General features: G+C 50.2%; 1 protein-coding gene across 1 annotated transcript; it reads right to left on the bottom strand.

The window, feature by feature from the left end:
- Positions 1 to 383: 383 nt before the first annotated feature.
- CASP9 (caspase 9) lies at positions 384 to 23066 on the bottom strand (the record flags this gene model as incomplete). Its single annotated transcript, XM_060184091.1, has 8 exons — positions 384 to 1523; positions 5820 to 5929; positions 8811 to 8990; positions 12263 to 12410; positions 14162 to 14251; positions 15900 to 16076; positions 18546 to 18580; positions 22898 to 23066. Coding segments are annotated over 8 exons (999 nt in total), but the record flags the coding sequence as incomplete, so codon positions are not given.
- Positions 23067 to 23069: the final 3 nt, after the last annotated feature.

Below are 23069 nucleotides of genomic sequence, written 5' to 3'. Positions count from 1 at the left end.
ACACACACACACACACACACACACACACGCACACACGCGCCAGACAAGACTCCAGGCTGAATCCCTCTCTAGAGGAAACCCCCAGCAGGTCGGTGCAAGGCGGTGACAACTTTTTCTTTCTCTCAGACATCACTGGAACTCCCTCCCCGTGGGAGCTGCTTCGGTGAGGGTTGTGCCTGCTTCACCCGGGAAACAGAGCCGGGAAGGGGGCAGCCAGGAAACATGAGCGCAGCTCTGCTCTGCTAAGTGCTTACACTGATTCTCTTTGTGTGACTTTCCTGCAGGTGATGGAAAATAACTAACCAGCAGACGTCTCTGGAGGCGGTTTTAGACTTGGAAAGGTTACCGAAGGGAAAAGAGATAATAATAAATGGAGTCATGCATCACGTCGTGGTGAGAGTCTTATTAGAAAAAAAAAAAAAAAACAACCTCTGACAGCCAGGGGCCCCCAAACAAGAAGCAGGCCGGGGATCAGACAGCGCCAAAGACCTCAGGGACAGGGACTCCTGAGACACTCCCAGCATGGCGCTGAGGTTCCGCTGTCACCGGCGGTTCCAGGAAGGTTGCTACAGGCCAGGCTGGAGGCAGACTTGGGTCTGGCCGGACTTCGCCACGGGCTCACGGCGATCTCCTGGACGGAGGCTTTTATTTCCCTGAGTACAAGCTCCCACGCCCAGCGGCCTTTCTGAAATGAAGTGAGGACCAGGTGAATTAAGAGATGGGGCAGTGTTTTCTGAAAGGCAAAAGGTTCCTTCGTAAGGAAGAGGAGAGAGCCGGGGCAAGCGGGGGAGGAGGCAGATGGGGAGTGGACTCCAGAGTCCACCTTCACCCAGTATTCACTGAGGAATATGCCAAGACTGGGCACAAAGATGTGAAAACTCCATTTAGGATTCAGAGACCCCAGCTGGCGGGACAGCAGTGGCTACTGATGCCCTGAGCTGGGAGAGATGCTGTTTGTCCAGCCAGAGTGTCGTCTAGCTCGGTGGGTCTTGATCAGGTGAGAGGGGGTGGCACTATACATAGCTTGTGCTACTTGGCATCTAGTGGGGGGAGTGCCAGGGAGACTCCCCCCCCAAAGCAGCCTGCAGTGCACAGGATAGCCCCAAAGGGTCACCCTCATCCGGCCCCAGATGTGAGAAATGCAGAGTCATACACGCCCACGTCACAGCCACTAGCCGGGGAACTGGCCATTGGTCAAAAGCTGCGTGGTGCCCCTGGTCTTCTCCTTCTCTGCCATCACCAGTCATCTGGAAGCTGATCAAAGCCCACCTGCCAGCGGGCAGGGGTAGGAACAGACCTCGCACAGGCTACAAAGTCCTACAATGAGTGACAGCTGTGATTCTGGGGGAAGCCCGGGCCTCAGCCACCACCTGGCCTGATGCTTGGTTCTGGCGAGGAGGAGAGTTAAGATCAGTCGTGGGGTCCAGGCCTCATTACGTCTTAAAGAAGAACCTTTTCCGGAGGAAGTTAAAGCAACCAGGGATCTGTTTGTAAACTCCTTTCTCAGACACGGCGTTGGCGACCTGTGGAGACATGATGGCAGGGCAGTGGTCTGTGAGTTCTCTGGAGCGGGGTCAGAACTCCAAGGTGACAGAGGGATGAAGCCAGGAGCACCGTGTGCCCAGTGACTTTAAAATGATTCTCAGGGGAGTCAGGCAGTAGCATAGTGGATTAAACACACATGGCATAAAGCGCAAGGACTGGCCATAAGGATCCCGGATTGAGCCCCCGGCTCCCCACCTGCAGGGGAGTCACTTCACAGGCGGTGAAGCAGGTCTGCAGGTGTCTGTCTTTCTCTCCCCTTCTCTGTCTTCCCCTACTCTCTCCATTTCTCTCTGTCCTATCCAACAATAACTACAACAACTATAAAAAACAAGGGCAACAAAAGGGGAAATAAATACATAAAATATTTTTAAAGTTTAAAAAAATAAATAAATAAAATAAAATGATTCTCAGGCGCCAGAAGACAGCATGAGGCTCCAGAGGCCGGAGGCCCTGAGTTCAAGACTTGGCACCAAGTGGGAGCAAAGTGGACAGAAGCAGAGGGGCTCCACGGATGCTGAAGCCCTGCTGTGGCACTTACCCCACCCCACCCCTCTTAACCAAGATTTTTTTCTCATATTTTTATATTTATTTATTATTGGATATAGAGACAGAGAGAAATTGAGGGGAGGGAGACAGAGAAGGAAAGAGAAGTGTCTCTGCCTGTGGTCTCTGAGAGAAGGAAAGAGAGTGGTCTGGGAGATGGCACAGTGGAATAAAGCATTGAACTCTCAAGCATGAGGTCCCAAGTTCAATTCCTGGCAGCACATGTACCAGAGTGATGTCTGGTTCTTTCTCTCTCTCTCTCTCTCCTCCTATCTTTCTCATTAATTAATAAAATCTTTAAAATAAATAAATTAAAATTACAGGAAAGAGACAGAGAGACACCTGCAGCCCTGCTTCACCACTCATGAAGCTTCCCTCCTGCAGGTGGGGACCAGGGGCTTGAACCTGGGTCCTTGCCTACTGTAATGTGTGTGCTTATCCAGGTGTGCCACTGCCTGGCCCACTGTCCCCCCCACACACACGCCTATCTCCATCTCTCTTCCCTTCCTCCTTTCTCGCTTCTTCTCTAAAAGAGAATGAACAAACCAGTGCCAGGATACCACTCGGCAGTGACACCGCACACACATGAAGTGTGGCTTCATTCCCCAACACCGCACGGATTTTGTCACATATATATATGGTCCCGGGGGCCAGGTTGGTGGAGCACCACCCCATGGAGCACACAAGTTACCAAGTGCAAGGACCCAGGTTCAAGCCTCCAGTCCCCAGCTGCAGGGGGAAAGCTTTGCACACGAGGTGAAGCAGTGCTGCAGGTGACTCTCTGTCTCCCTCTCTGACACCCCCTTCTCTCTTGGTTTCTCTGTGTCGATCAAATTAATTCATTGATTCATTAAATGTGGCCCTGACAGCAGCCCATACACAGGTGAAAGAGCTCACTGCACTGCGCACTGCTTTGCCGTGCCACAACCCGGGTTCGAGACTGGCCCTGACCCATTAAAGGAAGCTTTGGTGCTGCGATCTCTTTCGCTCTCTGTCTCTCTCAAATAAATAAATAAATACGTAAAATCACAGCCCACAGGATGGAGAGGCTCAACAAACAAGCATCTCAGCTCTAAGTTTAGAAAGCTCAGTTTCTTTCTTTCTTTCTTTTTTTTGTTTTTTGTTTTTTGTTTGTTTTTTTGCCTCCAAAATTATCGCTGGGGTTCGGTGCCTACACTACGAATTCACTGCTCTGCTGGAGGCCATTTTTCCCCTTTTGTTGCCCTGGTTGTTTATCATTGTTGCTGTTGTTATTGTTACTGCTGTTGTCATCGTTGGATAGGACAGAGAGAAATGGAGAGAGGAGGGAAAAGACAGAGAGGGGGAGAGAAAGACAGACACCTGCAGACCTGCTTCACCGCCTGTGAAGCGACTCCCCTGCAGGTGGGGAGCCGGGGGCTCAAACTGGGATCCTTGTGCCAGTCCTTGCGTTTCATACTGTGCTCTTAACCTAGTGCGCTACCACCCAGCCCCCTTTTTCAAAGATTTTTAAATTATCTTTACTAATTTATTGGATAGAGACGGCCAGAAATCGAGAGGGAAGGGGGAGACGGAGATGAAGAGAGACAGAGAGACACCAGCAACACTGCTTCTCCACTTGCAAAGCTTTCCCCTGAAGATGGGAACCAGGGGGCTCGAACCCCGGGTCCTTGAGCACTGTAACGTGCGCTCAACCAGGTGCGCCACCACCCGGCCCCCAAAAGCTCAGTTTCCAACTTCCAAAGTTCACGAAGTTCAAACCTGATTTGAAAGGTTTGCTTGAAGCAAAGTTGAGACTTCGAAGAGATGGGGTCCAGGAGCCGTGCACTGCTTAGCTCTGACAGGTCCATGGGGCCCCAGACCACCTCTGAGGTTCATGTACCTCAGGGCTGTGGCAATGGTGCCCCCTAGAGGTTCGGTGCTAGTGGCAGCGCCGAGCTTGCTTGTTTAGTCTCTGCAAAGTACTTACCCAGCCCTGCCAGTCCTTTCTCATGGCACCAAATAGCTGAGCAGCACAGGAGTGCCCACAGGGGCCTCGTGGAGGAAGCAACTGTTCTCTCTCTTTAAATTTCTTCATTGGAGCCGGGTGGTGGCGCACCTGGTTGAGCGCACACGTTACAGCGCACGAGGACCTGGGTTCAAGCCCCCTGTCCCCACCTGCAGGGGGGAAGCTTTGCGAGTGGTGAAGCAGGGCTGCAGATGTCCATCTCTCCCTCTTATTTCCCCCTTCCTCTCAATTTCTGGCTGTCTCTATCCAATAAGCAAATATAGATAATAGTAAAATATATATTTAAAATAAAATTCAATAAATGTCTTTGTTATCTTTATTTATGTATTGGATAGAGACAACCAGTAATTGAGAGGAAGGGGGAGACAGAGAGGAGAGAGAGACAGAGACACCTGCAAGCCCGCTTCACCACTCACAAAGCTTTCCCCCTGCAGGTGGGGACCAGGGTCTTAAACTCGGGTCCCTGTGCACTCATCCAAGTAAACTACCGCCTGGTTTGTTTGTTTGGTTTTTTTACCAGAGCACTACTCAGTTCCATCTGATGGTGGTGCTGGGGATTGAACCTGGGACCTCGGAGACTCAGGCATGAAAGTCTTTTTGCATAACCATTATGCTGTCTCTCCAGCCCAGAAGCAACTGTTCTCTAAAGATTTATGTTATTGAGGGGCTGGGAGATGGCACATCTGGTTACGTGCACACACTACAGTGCGCAAGGACCCAGGTTCAAGCCCCCGGTTCCACCTGCAGGGGGGATGCTTCACAAATGGTGAAGCAGGGCTGCAGCTGTCTTTCTGGTTTTTTTTTTTCCTTTCTCTCGTCCCCTTCTCTCTCAATTTCTAGCTTTCTCTATCCAATAAATAAATAAAGATAATAAAAGGATTTATTTTGTTTCCTATGAAGGAGGTGTTTGTTTGTTGGCGCCAATCATCGCTGGGGCTCAGTGCTTCGCGCTCCAAATCCACAGCTCCCGGGGATTTTTTTTTTCCTTCTCTCCACTGCCACCCCTGCTGTTTTATTTTCACTCAATAGGACAGACAGAAACTGAGAAAAGAGAGTGGGAGACAGAGAGGGAAAGAGAAAGATGGACACCTGCAGCCCTGCTCCACCTCTCGTGAAGCGTCCCCTCTGCAGGTGGGGAGCTGGGGGCTCGAACCTGGGTCCCTGAGCATGGTAATGGTCCACCACTGTCCACCCCACATAGGGAGTTGTGGGTGAGTGGGTGGTACGTACAGCATCAAGGATCAAACCCAGAGCCTCAGGCATGCAAGTCGTGCACTCTGCCAGCCGAGTTGGCCCCCTACCCCCACCTCTTGATCTCTGAAACAAGCGTGGAGGCTCTCCCTGGAGACTTCCAAAAAAAAAAAAAAAAAAAAAATGAGCTCAAAAGCGTAGGGGCAGGTCCACGATCTGAGATCTGGTGTGCCACGCTTCAGCCGCCCTGGCACTGAGGATGGGCTCCATCAGCGTAGGGAGGTGTCAGTCTGGGGACTTCACAGGCACGGGCTAAGGCAGCCCTTTGAGTCGAGGACAAATGTCACTGCCGCAGGAATAATTTCTGTCAGACAGCAAACGTGCCCGCTGTCCCCATGAGCCAAGGCGCGGCAACAGAGAGGGGTTCTGTCATCTTTGGCTCTGGTTGGGGCGTGGGGCCCTGTGCTGAGTGGGATGCCCTGGCCCCTCCCAGGGGCTCCCCTTCCCCACCTCCCGGGAGAAAGGAAACACAAGGCCACGAGGAGGTGCTCACCCTCAGCAGGAGGGTCTGCAGATCTTCAGCATGAGCCCACTGCTCCAGAACGCTGTCCAGGGTCTTGATGTACCAGGAGCCGTGACTGGTTTCTCTCCAGGAGACAAAACCTTGAGCCGGAGAAAGGCCGGACGGTGGAGGGCAGCCCCGCCGGGCCCACTCCGGACTCTGACCCTGGGAGCTTCTCAGAGCTGCAGCTGCAGCTACGCTACTCTGTGCTCTGCCCTCGGCCGGCTGGCTGGCTTATCTCGTCCTCACTGCTGCGAGGGCGGTTTCCCAACAAGGACATCAAAGCTGAGAGAAGTCAAGGGACTCGCTGTCGTATGCTTTACATTGGCTTGTTCTAGCCCTCCCCCTCCAAGAGAATTGGATGAGTCCTGTTAATTTCGCCGGCCTGCTTGGCCCCGCCCCAAGGGACCCTGGGAGAGGGTTCCGGAGTCGGAGAGTTCCTGAGTTCCCCAGGGACAGAGTTCCTGGGTTCCGGAGTTCGGGAGTGCGAGAGGGCGAGAGAGTTTCTGAGTTGGAGAGTAAGGGAGAGGGGTTCCTGAGTTCCAGAGTAAAAGAGAGAGTGCTTGCGCCGCCGCAAAGAGACAGCAGAGTTCTGTTTGGTGATTAGTTTGTCTTAGTTTGTGAATCGTTGTTCCTGAATAAAGAAATACAGCTGCCCTGCCCAGCCGTTGTCTCCGCGTCTCTGTTACCCGCCGTGAAGCTAGCTTGGAGCCATCCCGAAATTTTAACAACAACTCGCACAGAAGATAAGGAAGGAAGGAAGGAAGGAAGGAAGGGAGGGAGGGAGGAAGGGAGGGAGGGAGGGAGGACGGAAGGAAGGAAGGAAGGAAGGGAGGGAGGGAGGGAGGAAGGAAGGAAGGAAGGGAGGGAGGGAGGGAGGAAGGAAGGAAGGAAGGGAGGGAGGGAGGGAGGAAGGACGGAAGGAAGGAAGGGAGGAAGGAAGGAAGGGAGGAAGGAAGGGAGGGAGGGAGGGAGGGAGGAAGGAAGGGAGGGAGGGAGGGAGGAAGGAAGGACGGAAGGACGGAAGGAAGGAAGGAAGGAAGGAAGGAAGGAAGGAAGGAAGGAAGGAGATGCTTGTAGTGGCTGTGCTGGACGCTGCGCTCGATGACAGTCACTTTGCTCGGCCCCACGGAGCCCGCTGAGGTGTGGTTCTTATCATTTCTTTTTATTATTTTTAAAATCTGTTTCTTTTCTTTCTTTCTTTCTTTCTTTCTTTTTTTATAGAACAGAGAGAAACTGAGAGGGGAAGGGGAGACAGACAGAGGACAGAGAGAGGAAGGGAGACACTGGGAGCCAGCAGTGGCGCGCCCGGCTAGGCACACATAGCACGATGTGCAAGGACCTGGGCTTGAGCCCCGGCTCCCCACCTGCAGCAGGAACAGTTCACAAGAGGTGAAGCAGGTCTGCAGGTGTCCCTCCTTCTCCCTACCTCTCTATCTCCCCTGCCCCTATTTCTCTCTGTCCTCTCAAATAAAATGGAAAAACAAATAAATACTTAAAAAGAGAGAGAGGAAGATGTTCACCACTTGTAAAACTCCCCCCCCCACACAGATAAAACACCAGAAGCTTGAACCCAGGTCCTTGTGCAGAGTGACATGTACACTCTACTGGGGACGCCACTGCCTGGGCCCATGGTTCCCATTAAAGATGGGGAGACTGAGGCAGGGCAGCACAGGGTGAGGCCAGGAAGTGAGCTGTGCAGACCCCAGGGCGCTGCCTCCTCTGGTTTTGCAGCCTAAACACCCTGCCTATCTCACCTGGTACTTTTATTTTTTCCCCCTTGGGATAAATTTTAATTTTAAAAAAAGTTCAGTACTTTTATGTTTCACCCAACTGCCCTGGCTATTTAGTTCTGTTGGAAGATAGATTATTATACGATTGATTAGTTTTGTTTTGTTTTTTTTAACCAGAGCACTGTTCAGCTCTGGCTTATGGTGGTGCAGGGGATTGAACCTGGGACTTTGAAGCCTCAGGCATAAGAGGCTGTTTGCATAACCATGATGTTATCTCCCCCACTCTGATTAGTTTTAAAGTTATAACTCATAATAATTCTAAACTGCATTATCTCTGTACCCACTGGGTATCTGTTCTTTTTTATTATTATTATAATTATAAAAAGGAAACACTGACAAAACCATAGGATAAGAGGGGTACAACTCCACACAGTTCCCACCACCAGAACTCCATATCCCATCCCCTCCCCTGATAGCTTTCCTATTTTTTTAACATTTTTTAAATATTTATTTATTCCCTTTTGTTGCCCTTGTTTTGTTGTTGTTGTTATTGATGTCATCGTTGTTGGATAGGACAGAGAGAAGTGAAGAGAGGAGAGGAAGACAGAGAGGGGGAGAGATAGACAGACATCTGCAGACCTGCTTCACTACCTGTGAAGCGACTCCCCTGCAGGTGGGGAGTTGGGGTCCTAAACTGGGATCCTTACGCCGGTCCTTGTGCTTTGCGCCACGTGCACTTAACCTGCTGCACTACCGCCCGACTCCCCTTTTTTTTTTAACATTTTATTTATTTTATTTTTGAGAAAGATGCAGAGAGAGAGAGAGACACCAGAGCACTGCTCAGCTCTGGCTTAGGTGGTGTGTGTGGGCGGGGGGGGGGGGGGGGGGGTTGAACCTGGGACTTTGGAGCCTCAGGCGTGAGAGTCTCTTTGCAGAACCATGATGCTATCTCCCCCGCCCAGCTTTCCTATTCTCTATCCCTCTGGCAGTATGGACCCAGGGTCATTGTGGGAGCAGAAGGTGGGAGGTCTGGTTTCTGTAATGGCTTCTGTAACTCCTTCCCCACAGGACACAGATCACCTGGTGGTACTTTTGAGACTCAGAGAGGTGGAAGGACTTGCCCAGGCTCACACAGGCAGGTGGCACAAGGTGGAACCAAGAGTCCCTCCCTGGTCTCCTCACAACACAGCGGCCTCTAGGGCAGACGGAGGAGCCCTGGCCGAGAGGAGAGGTCCACTGCAGCACTCACCTGGGAAGGTGCAGTATGACACAAAGATGTCGCTGGGCATGGGCAAACTCGCCATGGCATCCGGCTGGTCAAAGGTGGCCAGGCTGTCCTGAAAGGGAACAGCATCGGTTTCGGGGCTCCTGGGAGGACTCACGTCTCTGGAGGGAGTGGAGGCCACTTTAAATCCAACGTCTTTCTGATCTGCAGGAAACAACACCAGACGTTACCCGTGACTGAGACCCACGGAGCAGAGGCCCTGATCCGGACTTCTTGGCTGGCCCCCCGTCCGAGATCACCTGGTTCCCTCTGAAGCCAGGGTGCCAAGGCTGGGCAGACATGGCAAGACATCATGCAAATACAAGCTTTGCATCATCAATCTTTTTTTTTTTTTTTTGCTCTTATCTCCAGGGTTATTGCTGGAGCTTGGTGGCTAAACTACAAACCCACTGCTCCTGGTGGCCATTTTTTCCATTTTATTCCATAGGACAAAGAGAAATTGAGAGAGATGGGGGGGGGGTAAGAGAAAGAGAAAGATATGCACCTGCAGACCTGCTTCACCACTTGCAAAGCTTTCCCCCTGCAGGTGGGGCACTGAGGGCTCAAACCCAGATCCTTGCGCTTGAACTCAGTACTGTATGTGAGCACCACCACCCAGCCTCCATCTCCACAACCATTTTTCTTTTAACTTTTTTTTTTAATTTGTTTTCCCCCCTTTTGTTGCCCTTGTTGGTTTTTGTTGTTGTTGTTGTTGTTGTTATTGATGTTGTTGTTGTTGGATAGGACAGAGAGAAATGGTGAGAGGAGGGGAAGACAGAGAGGGGGAGAGAAAGACAGACACCTGCAGACCTGCTTCACCGCCTGGGAAGTGACTCCGTGCGCTTAACCCGCTGCGCTACCGCCCGACTCCCTATTCTACAGCCATTTCACATATTTATTACGCACCAGTCGGGAGGGAGGGAAATGCAAGAATTTCAAGATTGGCCCTCACAAAGCACGTCAGTTACCAGGGCTACTTCCAAAAATAACTAATAGCAGGTGTCCCAGCACAACCTGAACTCCAGCGTTCAGAGCCGCACAGACATAAAGTGGGAACAGCTCACGGACGAGAGGCCCGGGGGGGGGGGGGATCCACCCAGGAGGAGAGAGAAAAGACTGAAAGACCTACAGCCCGGGGTGACGGGTGACTCGATGAGAAAGCACGAGCCTTGCGTGTGGAGGGTCTTGAGTTCGGTCCCCAGCACACTGCATGTGCCAAAAGAATGTTCTAGCACCTGTGTGTCACATGGAGATGCCAGGACAACCCACGCCACAGGGCAACAGGGCAGAGCAGTGCAGTGGGCAGAGAGCTGAGCAGAAGTAAAAGGAACCTGGAGGGGAAACAGGGAAAGAGAGAGAAAAGACCAGAGAGGGGGGCGTTGGTGTGTCTCCCTTCCTACACTCACTTATTCTACCAGCTGAAGTGAAGGCCTAGTTTCTGGGGTTACTCACTATATGTTCAGCCTTGTTCGTAAAGAGCCTCAGTGATCCCCAACTCCCCGGAAGGCAGGATTTATTTCTCCCTCAGAATAAAGACAAAGGGAGGGGCTGGGTATTGGTGCACCTGGTTGAGTGCACGTATTACAATGTGCCAAGGACCCAGGTTCAAGCCCCATCCCCGCCCCCGTCCCCACCTGCAGGGGGAAAGCTTTGCGAGTGGTGAAGCAGGGCTGCAGGTGTCTCTCTGTCTCTCTCCCTCTCTGTCTCCTCCTTCCCTCTCAATTTCTGGCTGCCTCCACCCAATAAGTAAAGATGATTTTTTTTTTTTTAAATATTTTAAAAAGGAAAATGAAGGCAGTGGCACACATATTAGCAAGCACAAGGGGCCTGGGTTCAAACCTCTGGCCCCCACTTGCATGGGGGAAGCTTCAGGAGCACTGGAGTGGTACTGTAGTTATCTCTCTCTTTCTCTCTCCCTCTCCCTCCCCCGTTTATATCTCTAACATATGGAAGAAAAAAAAAAAGCAAAGAATAAAATCAGACTGGGGGCGGGGCAGGCAGTGGCACACTGGGTTAAGCGCACATAGTACAAAGCCTAAGGACCTGCACAAGGATCCTGGTTCATGGCCTCGGCTCCCCACCTGCAGGAGGTCATTTCAGATGTGGTGAAGCAGGTCTGCAGGTGTCTCTATCTATTTATCTATCTCCCCCTCCCCCTCTCAATTTCTCTCTGTCCTGTCCAATAAAAACAATAAAATAAAATAAAATAGGGAGTTGGGTGGTAGCGCAGCGGGTTAGGCGCACGTGGTGCAAAGTGCAAGGACCGGCATAAGGATCCTGGTTTGAGCCCCTGGCTCACCACTTGCAGGGGAGTCGTTTCACAGGCGGTGAAGCAGGTCTGCAGGTGTCTGTCTTTCTCTCCCCCTCTCTGTCTTCCCCTCCTCTCGCCATTTCTCTCTGTCCTATCCAACAATGATGACATCAATAACAACAATAATAACTATAACAATAAAACAACAAGGGCAACAAAAGGGAATAAATAAATATTTTTAAATAAATAAATAAATAAAATTAAACGGCTGCCAGGAGCAGTGGATTCGTGGTGTAGTGATAACCCTGGAGGCAACAACAACAACAACAACAAAAAAGCCAAGACTAAAATCAGACCTGATGAAAAGCTGTTTGCTCAGCACAGCCAAGTCACCAGCAGGAGAAGCATACTGTTCCTGCTGCTGCCTTCTCAGCGTGATCTCCAAAAGCCTGAAGAAGGGCCACCCCCCAAATAAAGCTTGTCCTGACAGGGGCCCGTCAGCTCGGGCCGAGAGCATGACACAGCATTTGCCTTACTCGCTGGCCTTCCACAGCAAAGCCACCGTTGCTGAGGCTTGACTCTCCCCCATGTTCGTGCTCGGACCTCACAGTGAAGGATCGACCCTGGGGCCTCACACGCACGAGGCGTGAGCTGTCCTACAGAATCACCTTCCTAGACCCAGCCCTCCCTTCTGAAAGACAGGCAATGGAGAGAGACCAATCCTTGCTGCCACTTCACCAGTAGGGACCACATCCGAGACTCTCTGGACTCCTCAAGGAACTAGACAGAAAAGGAAGGGAGTCGGGCTGTAGCGCAGCGGGTTAAGCACAGGTGGCGCAAAGCACAAGGACCGGCATAAGGATCCCGGTTCGAACCCCGGCTCCCCACCTGCAGGGGAGTCGCTTCACAGGCGGTGAAGCAGGTCTGCAGGTGTCTATCTTTCTCTCCTCCTCTCTGTCTTCCCCTCCTCTCTCCATTTCTCTCTGTCCTATCCAACAACGACGACAACAACAATAATAACTACAACAATAAAACAACAAGGGCAACAAAAGGGAATAAATAAAAATAAAATAAAATAAAAAAAAGAAAAGAAAAGGAAGTAGGTGGTAGCTGCAGCCCCCCACCCCTCCGACACACACACAGTGCCCCCCAGATCCATCTGCACAAAGACTGAAGACGCACTGACCCCCGCCACAGGCCTGGATGAAGAAGAGCTTGGGCTTCCCACCCAAGCTGGGACAGCTGGCTCCATAAAAAATGTTCACGATCCTCTCAATGGACACGGGGCGTCCATCCGTGCCATAAACAGCCCCTGGGAACTGGCGGTGGCTGGCCTAAGGGGAGAGAGAGAGAGAGAGAACCCTAGTCACAAAACCAAGAAGTCGGGGTAAAATCCAATGGCCTAGGAGGCCGGGCAGTGGCGCACCTGGCTAAGCACACACGTTACCATGCGCAAGAACCAGGGTCTGAGTGCTTCCTCTCCACCAAGCGGTGAAGCAGGTGTGCAGGTGTTTATCTTTCTCTCTCCTTCTCTAGCTCCCTTTCCCCTCTCAATTTCACTCTGTCTTATTAAACAAAATAAAAATAAATGAAGAAGGAAAAAATGGTCGCCAGGAGCAGTGGACTCAGTGTTGATACAGAGACCTGGTGGCAATTAAAAATAAAAATACCAGCCCAGAGGTAGCGCAGCGGGTTAAGCACACATGGCATGAAGTGCAAGGAACTGCATAAGGATCCCAGTTCAAGCCCCCAGCTCCCCACCTGCGGGGGGGGGGGTGTCACTTTACGAGCAGTGAAGCAGGTCTGCAGGTGTCTATCTTTCTCTCCCCCTCTGTCTCCCCCTCCTCTCTCCATTTCTCTCTGTCCTATCCAACAACAACAACAGCAATAACAACAATAATATTAAGAACCACAACAACGATAAAACAACAAGGGCAAAAAAGGGGGGAAAAAAACAGCCTCCAGGAGCAGTGGATTCATGGTGCAGGCACCGAGCCCCAGCAATAACCCTGGAGGCAAAAAAAGAAACACTAAGTCCACGATTCCTCCCGGATCTCCTAAATTAGAAACTGTGTTAGCAGAAGCCAGTCACGTGCCCTTTCAGGCACTGCAGGTGCAGCCAAATTTTGAAGATTGCTGCTCTAATCTAGATAAACTCCTCACACAGTTTATGGGCACAGGGGCAGGGCAGCAGCACACCGGGTCAAGCACACATGCTATGAAACCTAGGAACCCAAGCAAGGATCCAGGTTTGAGGCCCCAGTTCCCCGCTCCTTCTCAATTTCTGGCTGTCTCTATTCAATAAATAAATAAAGATAATACCAAACAAAATTTGAAGAAAAAAAAAAAAACATGATAGAAAGCAGTGGGGGTAGATAGCATAATGGTCATGCAAAGAGAGTCTCATGCCTGAGGCTCCAAAGTCCCAGGTTCAATCCCCTGCACCACCACGAGCCAGAGTTAAGCAGGACTCTGGTCTCTCTCTCTCTCTCTCTCTCTCTCTCTCTCACTCTTCCTCTCCCTGTACCTTCTCTCTGTATCTCTCTCATTAAAATAAAATTTAAAAAATACATAAGTAATAAATGTCATGCAGCCCACAGAGGGGCCATGGGCCTCCAGCTTATAATTTCAGATCTGTCCAGCTCAACTTGTAAGATGAGGAAGCTGAGGCCCAAGAAAGTGGGGCTTGAGTGTAAAGTCCCAGCACGTCTGTGGCCAAGCCCAGAAAGAGTCCCCGGGTTCAGACTCCCAGTCAGCAGTCAGGGTCGTGCAACAACACCCGGCAGGTCCAAGGCAGGAGCTGGGAGTTCCTGTGCCAGCTCTGAAGAAAGTCTGAGGGTGGGAGCCCTGTGAGCACAGCTTGTCTCTTCCAACTGTCTCCCAGAAGGCTTCCCTCAGGAACACTGCCATAACCAGGAGGAGTAGCCAGCTCCTCAGAGGACCGGGGTAGCTCCTGAGGAGACAACGGGAGGTGGGCACAACCCTGCAGCTCTTCCCACAAGGCCAGGGGGTCTGTGTTGAACTCCCACCTGGCCACTTAGATCAGCCTTTCCTGGGCACCTTCCTGAGGGTCGAGGCCTCCTACCTGACAGCCATGCGAGAGGATGGCCACCACACAGCAGTCCAGCGCACTGTGGTCACGCCGGGCCAGCTGCACCAGAGCCTGTCCCATTTGCTACAAGAGAAGGGGGGCAGATGAGCCAGAATATGGATGGCTGGGGCCCCCCATCTTGGACCCACCTAAGGGTCAGAGCCCCTTCCTTGCTCCCAAGCCCAACACTGAAGTCTGAATGGTCATAACTGCCACTGTTCTCAGAGAAAGGCGTGATGCTTGGGCACTGTTGGTTTAACCCCTGCAAGGACCCTCTGGGCTGAGTATTATTGTTATTGTCTCGGCCAGAAGACAATGTCTCAGGAGTCACACAGTAGGTAGCCGGAGGGCCAGTGTCTGCGCGGCACTGAGTCTGAACTAGAGCCAACCAAAGACACACGCTGCCTCCCTCCACCAAAAGCCTCATCTGGGGGAAGCACTTATTTCTGGGGTCCTGAAAGAAACTGCTCCCTGGGGGCCGGGTGGAGGCGCACATGTTACAGTGAGCAAGGTCTTGGGTTCAAGCCTCCAGGCCCCACCTGCAGGGGGAAAGCTTCATGAGTGGTAAAGCAGGGCTGCAGCTGTCTCTCTGTCTCTCTCCCGCTATCTCCCCATTCTCTCTCTCGATTTCTGGCTATCCAACAAATAAATATAGATAATAATAAAAAAATAAATAAGTAAAGAGAGAAACTGCTCCCTGAAGTCTGGAGAACTCTCAGAGGGCTAGAAGTGGACCTGCCCTATGGCCCTGCAATTCCTCTCCTGGGGATATATCCTAAGGAACCCAACACACCCATCCAAAAAGATCTGTGTACACCTATGCTCATAGCAGCACAATTTGTAATAGCCAAAACCTGGAAGCAACCCAGGTGTCCAACAACAGATGAGTGGCTGAGCAAGTTGTGGTCTATACACACAATGGAATACTACTCAGCTATAAAAAATGGTGAATTCGGGCGGAGGGTAGATAGCATAGTGGTTATGCAAAGAGACTCTCATGCCTGAAGCTCCAAAGTCCCAGGTTCAATCCCCTGCACCACCATAAAACAGAGCTTAACAGTGCTCTGGTTAAAATAAATTAAAAAAGAAAGAAAAAAGAGAAAAAAAGAATAATGACAAATATAGCCAAGTCATGTTGGGGCCAGGCGGTGGTGCACTTGGTTGGGCACACCTGTTACAGTGTGCAAGGACCTGGGTTCGAGCCCTGGGCCCGCCCCCCACCTGCAAGGGGAAAGCTTTGCAAGTAGTGAAGTACTGTTGCAAGTGTCTCTCCCTCTCTATCACTCCCTTCTCTTCTCAACTTCTGGCTGTCTCTATCCAATAAGTAAATAAAGATAATAAAAAAAATAATAACAAAAAAAAAAAAAGATGGTGAATTTCACCTTCTTCACCCCATCCTGGACGGAGCGCAAAGGCATGGTGTGAAGTGAGGTGACCTAGAAAGAGAAGGGTGAACGTGGGGTGATCTCACTCAAAGACAGAAGCTGAGAAATAACTTAGACCCTGGGATGGGGAGGGCGGAAGGTTCAGATCCTGGAACATGATGGCAGAGGAGGACCTAGTGGGGTTGAATCGTTATGTGGAAAACTGGGAAGTGTCACGCACGTACGAACTACTGTATTTTACTGTCAATTGGGAGCCATTAACCCTCCCCCAATAAAGGAAAAAGGTACTACTGCATCCCACCCACCCCACCCACCGCCCCATCTCTCCCCGGGGACAGTGACCATGCCTGGGCCGTCAGGTCACACAACACCTCCACCAGGAAGTGCATCGAACCGAAGCGCCTCTGCAGCTTCCCGCAGTCAATGTCGGAGCCCACGCGGGTGCGCAGCCTCGACTCGGGGCAGAAGTTCACGTTGTTGATGATGAGGCAGTGGCCGCAGGGGTCTGCTTTTAGGATGTAGGCCTGCCGGAGCACAGAGATCCACATCAGCCTGGGGCCCTGCAGCCCTCCGGAGAGCTGGGGACACCTCCCCACCCGCCACCACCCAGGACGGCTGGCTGGTCCTCAAACTGTGATGGACAAGCAGCTAAACGGAGAGAAGAGCAGCTCCCGTGGGACTAGGGGACAGGAGCTGCTAGCTGGGACATGCAATCAATGTCTGTTGTTTGTTTGACCAGAGCGCTCGCTGCTCAGCTCCGGCTTATGGTGGTGTAGGGGACTGAGCCTGGGACTTTGGAGCCTCAGGCAGGAGAGTCTCTTTGCAGAACAATTATGTTATCTACAACACCCTCCCCTTTTTTTTTTTTTTTTTGCCTCTAGGGTTATCATCAGGGCTTGGTGCTGACACTACAAATCCACTGGTCTTGGAGGCGATTTTACTGGATAGGACAAAGAGCAATTGAAAGAGGAGGGGGAAGGGGACAGGGTGCACAAGGACCCAGGTTCGAGTTCCCAGTCCCCACCTTCAGGGAGAAAGCTTTACAAGTGGTGAAGCAGAGCTGCAGGTGTTTCTCTGTCTCTCCCTCTCTAACACCCCCTTCCCTCTAGATTTCTGGCTGTCTCTGTCCAATAAATAAAATAAAGATAATTAAAAATAAAAAATTAAAAAAGAGGGAGTCAGGCTGTAGTGCAGCGGGTTAAGTGCACGTGGCGCAAAGCGCAAGGACTGGTGGGAGGATCCCGGTTCGAGCCCCGGCACCCCACCTGCAGGGGAGTCGCTTTACAGGCGGTGAAGCAGGTCTGCAGGTGTCTGTCTGTCTCTCCCCCTCTCTGTCTTCCCCTCCTCTCTCCATTTCTCTCTGTCCTATCCAACAATGACTACAACAATAAAACAACAAGGGCAACAAAAGGGAATAAATAAATAAAATAAATATAAAAAAAAAAAAGAAAGAAAACAGAAAGAGGAGGGGGAGGGGGAGGCAGAGAGAAAGACAGACACCTGCAGACCTGCTTCACTGCTTGTGAAGAGTGTCGTTCCCCAGGTGGAGAACCTTGCAGAGATTTCTTCTCAGGGGGCCAGGTGGTGGCGCACCTGGTTAAGCACACATAGTACTAAGTGCAAGGACCCGTGTAAGCATCCAAGTTCGAGCCCCGGCTCCCCACCTGCAGGATCAGTTCACAAGCAGTGAAACAAGTCTGCAGGTGTCTCTCTCTCTCTCTCTCTCTCTCTCTCTTCTCTCTTTCTCCCTCTTTAGCTCCCAAATATGAGGAAAGTATAGGAATACCATTAACTGTAAACCCCATCAATCTGACCTAGGGCCCATTTATGTTAGATAGAGACATCTATCTAACATAAATGTTAGATAATAATTAACATAATTATTAACATAATTTAACATAATTTCTCTATCTATGTTAGATAGAGAAATCTAGAGGGGAGGGGGAGACAGAGAAAGAGAGACCCCTGCAGTACTGCTTCACCACTCTTAACGCTTCCTCCCATGGGGACGGGGGCTTGAGCGTGGGTCCTCGTGCACTGTGACACGCGCTTTTTACCCTCTGCACCAGGTGTGCCGCCCCCCCCCCCCCTGGCCTCTGTGCACGGTGTGACTGAGAATCCTGCGTAACAGTCCTGGGCTCTGTGCTGGGACACCTGCCCTGATCCAGCGTTCCAGTCCTAGTCTCAACTCTGACACCATCTTCCCAGACAATACTTTTAAACCACCTGCATGGTAGCTATCAAACGCTGGCAAAAAAAAAAAAAAAAAAAAAAAAGAGTAAAGTCATGGGCCCCTTGGAACATACTTCAAATAGACTTCCTAGCTTCTTCCCACAGGAAAAACCCCTAGTTTCATCAGCTCTATTCCTTCCTTTGGGCTCCTGTTTATTAAGTAATTTGTTCTGCTTTATGTCTTACTGCCTTTCAGCCACCAAGTTGCAGATGCTACCATGATGCCAGCCTGACTTCCCTGGGCAGACGACCTCACCCATGTGTCCTAGAACCTCCCTTCCCCAGAGCCCTGCCCCACTAGGGAAAGATAGAAACAGGCTGGGGGTGTGGATCCACCTGCCAATGTCCATGTCCAGCAGAGAAGCAATTACAGCAGCCAGACTGTCCACCTTCTGCTCCCCATAAAGATCCTGGGTCCAGACTCCCAGAGGGATAAAGAATAGGGAAGCTTCCAGAAGAAGGGATGGGATATGGAGCTCTGGTGGTGGGAACTGTGTGGAATTGTACCCCTGTGATCTTACAATCTTGTTCACCATTATTAAATCACTAATAATAAATAAAAGTTTTAATACCGTGGCTGATAGTGAGTGTCTTTATCAGCCAAGGATGAGTGCCATGGGCAGTTCTGGGGCCCACCCTTCATTAGGAGAGCTGTGCTGGAGTCAGGGGATTCCCTGCAGCTGGACCAGGCCCCAAGGACCCCAACACAGCAGAAGGGCCTGCAGTCAACAGGACAGACCCCAACTCACACAATGACTCACCAAATCAGCCTTCTCCTTCCAGCTCTCCACAACACCTAAGAAAAACAAAGAGGGGAAAAACGTGAGTTTTGGATGCCAGTATGGTACTATGGTTCTCTCTTCCTCCTCTCTTGCCTCCTCTTCCTCTTTCTCCTCCTTTTTCTTCTTTTTTTCCCCCTTTTGTTGCCCTTGCTGTTTTGTCATTGTTGTTATTATTGTGTTGTTATTGCTGTCATCGTTGTTGGATAGGACAGAGAGAAATGGAGAAAGGAGGGGAAGACAGAGAGGGGGAGAGAAAGACAGACACCTACAGACCTGCTTCACCGCCTGTGAAGCAACTCCCCTGCAGGTTCGAGCAGAGGGCCCGAACCGGGATCCTTATGCCGTTCTTTGCGCTTTGGACTATGTGAGCTTAACCTGCCATAGCACTGCCTGGCTCCCTCTTTTTCTTCTTCTCCTTCTTCTCCTCCTCCTTCTCCTCCTCTTCTTCTTCTTCTTCTTCTTCTTCTTCTTCTTCTTCTTCTTCTTCTTCTTCTTCTTCTTCTTCTCTCTCTCTCTCTCTCTCTCTCTCTCGTTTTAAATGAGAGATGTACATAGAAAAAGTTGCACAGGCACCAGAGCACTGCTCAGCTCTGGCTTATGGTTCTGTGGGGGACTGAACCTGGGACCTTTGGTGCCTCAGACTGAGAGTCTTTTTGCATCACCATGATAGTGTCTCCCCAGCTCCTCCTTTTCTGTTATTCATAAGTAATACATAAATAGGCACATAAGTGTTTTTTTGTTTTGTTTTTTGCCTCCAGGGTTATCACTGGGGCTCGGTGCCCACACTACAAATCCACTGCTCCTGGAGGCCATTTTTCCCATTTTTATTACCCTTGTTATTGTTGTTGTGGTTGGATAGGAGAGAGAGAAATGGAGAGAAGAGGGGAGAACAGAGAGCAGGAGAGAAAGACAGACACCTGCAGACCTGCTTCACCATTTGTGAAGTGACCCCCCTGCAGGTGGGGAGCCGGGGGCTCAAACCGAGATCCTTGCACCAATCTGTGTGCTTCACGCCATGTGTGCTTAACCTGCTGCACTGCACTACCGCCCCCTCCCGTACGTGTTTTTTTTTAAGCAAGTACCAGGTCCAATAGGGGAGTGGACAGCCCTCACAAAATCAGAAAGGAGAAGCAGCTCGGGAACCCTGTGCCATTGAGTGGGCGTCACCAAGCACAGACTGCAGAACGGCTTAGCAGCTACTGGCAGAATTCAACACAACCACCCTCCACCCTCTGAGTATCAGGACTTCAACACCCCACTGCTAGCAGGGCACGGATCATGCAGAGAGCAAACCAGTCGGAGAACATCTGGCTCTAAGCCAAGTGGGCCTAGCAGACACAGACCGAACATTCTATTCAACATGGGGTCAATACACAGTTTGCTCAAGCTCACATGAAACAGTCTCTAAAACAGAACCTAAGTTACAAAATAAATCGCATCGAGTTTTAGGAAGACTGAAATAATACCAACTATCTTGTCGGCCCACAATGGTATGAAACTAGACATCAGTGACAGGAAGAAAGTGGAAAATCCACAGACATGGAAATCAAATAGCACACTTCTGACCAACAAATGGGTCAAAGAATAAAAAAGAAAAAAGAAATCCTGACGCTGGGAAGACAGCATAATGGTCATGCAAGAGAGTGTCATGCCTGATGCTCCAAGGTCCCTCCTATCACCATAGGCCAGAGCTGAGCAGTGCTCTGTTCTCTTTCTCTCTGTGTATTTTTCTCTCTGTATCTCTCCCTCTCCTTCTCCTTCTCTCTCTCTCGTTAAAACAAATAAATAAAATATAAAATAAATGTTTAAAGATATATATGTCTTGAAACCAACGAACACTGAATCACAACATACCAAAACTTAAGGGGTTCAGCAAAAGCAGTTCTAAGAGGGAGGTTTTCTAAATAAGAAATGCCTACGTTATGGAAGAAGGGATGCTGGGAGGCGGCCCATCATCGGGTAGGGAGTCTCTCTCACCCTGTGTGAGGGCCTGACCCCAACCTCACAATGTGACGGCAACACAGGCAGCACTAGGGGGATTCCATGAGCAAGGAAGCAGTGTTGTGGTACCTCTCGCTCTCTCTCTCTCTTTTCTCTCTCTTTCATCCCTGCCCACCAGCCTCAAAATATAAAATAAAAACTGGGCTGGAGAGGCAGGTCAGAAGTAATACATGTGTTCAAGGCCCTGGGTTCATTCCACAGTATCACACGTTAAAAAAAAATGGAAGGGCCAGGTGTTGGCACACCTGGCTGAGTGGGCAAGTTACAATGTGCAAGGACCCGGGTTCAAGCCCCCAGTCCCCACCTGCAGGGGGAAAGCTTCACAAGTGGTGAGGCAGGGCTGCAGGTGTCTCTCTGTCTCCCTCTGTCTCTACCACCCCCTTCCCTCTCAATCCTGGTTGTTTCTACCCAGTAAATTAAGAAGAATAATTAAGTTTTTTTAATTGGAACAAAGAAAAGGAAGAAAGGTCTCAAACAAACTGTTAACTCTATAAATAAAATAACAAATAGGGACCGGGTGGTGGCGCACCTGGTTGAGCGCACATATTACAATGCTCAAGGACCCAGGTTCCAGCCCCTGTCCCCACCTGCAGGAGGAAAGTTTCACAAGTGGTGAAGCAGGGCTGCAGGGGTCTCTCTCCCTCTCTGTCACTCCCTTCCTTCTTGATTTCTGGCTGTCTCTGCCCAATAATAAAGATCTAAAAAAAATAATTGAAAAAAAAAAGAAATTAACAAATAAAAGTAAGTTAAGCTAAACCAGGGCCGCAGGTGTTTCTGTCTCTCTCCCTCACTATCATCCCCTTCCCTCTCAATTTCTGACTGTCTCTATCAAATAAATAAAGATAATAAAAAAATGTTAAAGCCAAAGTAAGCAGAAAAAAATATTAACAAAGATGAATGTAAAACTAAATGACGTGACGAATCGTCTTCCTCCCCCTAGTAAGAATAATAATAATAGCAGCAATAATAGGAGATCAACAAAACAAAGAGACTCCTGAGAAAGTAAACCAAGCTAACAAACCTGTAACAAGACTTAAAAAAAAAAAGGGGGGGTGGGGTAGACAGCATAATAATTACGCAGACTCTCATGCCTGAGGCGCCAAAGTCCCAGGTTCATTCCCCTGCACCACCACATGCCAGAGCTGAGCAGTGCTCTAATAAAGAAAAATAATAATGATAAGTAAAGAAAAAGAAGAGAAAGCTCAAATAAATCCTAAATAAAAGAGGCGACATTAAAACTGGTCTGACAGAAGCATAAAAGACAGCAGTAGGACGTGCAATCTAACTGACAGGCTCCAGGCCTTTCGTGCATGGGGTCCCAGGTTTTATCCCTCTCTCGTAAATAAATAAATCTTTAAAAGAAAATAGGAATGGGAGTCGGGCGGTAGCACAGCGGGTTACGTGCACGTGGCACAAAGCGCAAGGACCGGCACATAAGGATCCCAGTTCGAGCCCCCGGCTCCCCACCTACAGGGGAGTCGCTTCACAGGCGGTGAAGCAGGTCTGCAGGTGTCTGTCTTTCTCTCCCCCTCTCTGTCTTCCCTTCCTCTTTCCATTTCTCTCTGTCCTATCCAAAAAAAAAAGAAAGAAAGGAAGGAAGGAAGAAAGAGAGAAAGAAAGAAAGAAAGAAAGAAAGAAAGAAAGAAAGAAAGAGAAAATCTGAGCAGACCAGTCAATAGTAAGTAATGAGATTAAATGAACAGTCAATAACCCGGAGGGGAGTCAACAACATAATGGTTATGCAAAGAGACTCTCATGCCTGACACTCCAAAGTCCCAGGTTCAATCCCTTGCACTACCATAAACTAGAGCTGAGCAGTTGCTCTGGTAAAAACAAAAACAAACAAACAAAAAAGTCAATAACCTCCTAACAAAGAAAATCCCAGGAGGACTGGCCAGTGGCGCACCAGGTTAAATGCATATGGTACGAAGCACAAGGACCTGCACAAGGATCCCAGTTCGAGCCCCCAGCTCCCCACCTGCAAGGGAGTCGCTTCCCAGGCGGTGAAGCGGGTCTGCAGGTGTCTGTCTTTCTCTCCCCCTCTCTGTCTTCCTCTCCTCTCTCCATTTCTCTCTGTCCTATCCAACAACAGCATCAACAATAACAACAACAACAATAAAAAAATGGCCTCCAGGAGCAGCGGACTTGTAGTGCAGGCACTGAGCCCCAGTGATAACCCTGGAGGCAGAAAGAGAGAGAGAAAGAGAGAGAGAGAGAGAGAGACAGAAAATGCCAGGACTAAATTATTTCACTGGGGAACTCTACCAAACATTTATAAAACTATGGGATTGAGCCTCTACCTATCCACCAACCACGACCTCAGTACTCACCAGAATTACTGACTGGCCCGGAAGCACTGTCCACTGGTCTTGAGACCTGAGGTCTGAGGTCTATGGGTTCAAGCACCCTTGGTAAGTGGTCCAGAGGGCTGACGGCCCGGGGATTCTGTAGCGATGACTGGCAACTTGTTCTCAGATATGAAGCCAGGCTGTCCTGGCCTGT

The sequence above is a fragment of the Erinaceus europaeus genome, unplaced genomic scaffold, assembly GCF_950295315.1.
Source record: "Erinaceus europaeus unplaced genomic scaffold, mEriEur2.1 scaffold_919, whole genome shotgun sequence".
NCBI lineage: Eukaryota > Metazoa > Chordata > Mammalia > Eulipotyphla > Erinaceidae > Erinaceus > Erinaceus europaeus.
The sequence above is the reverse complement of the archived record's forward strand: the minus strand, read 5'-3'. Positions and strand labels throughout refer to the sequence as shown.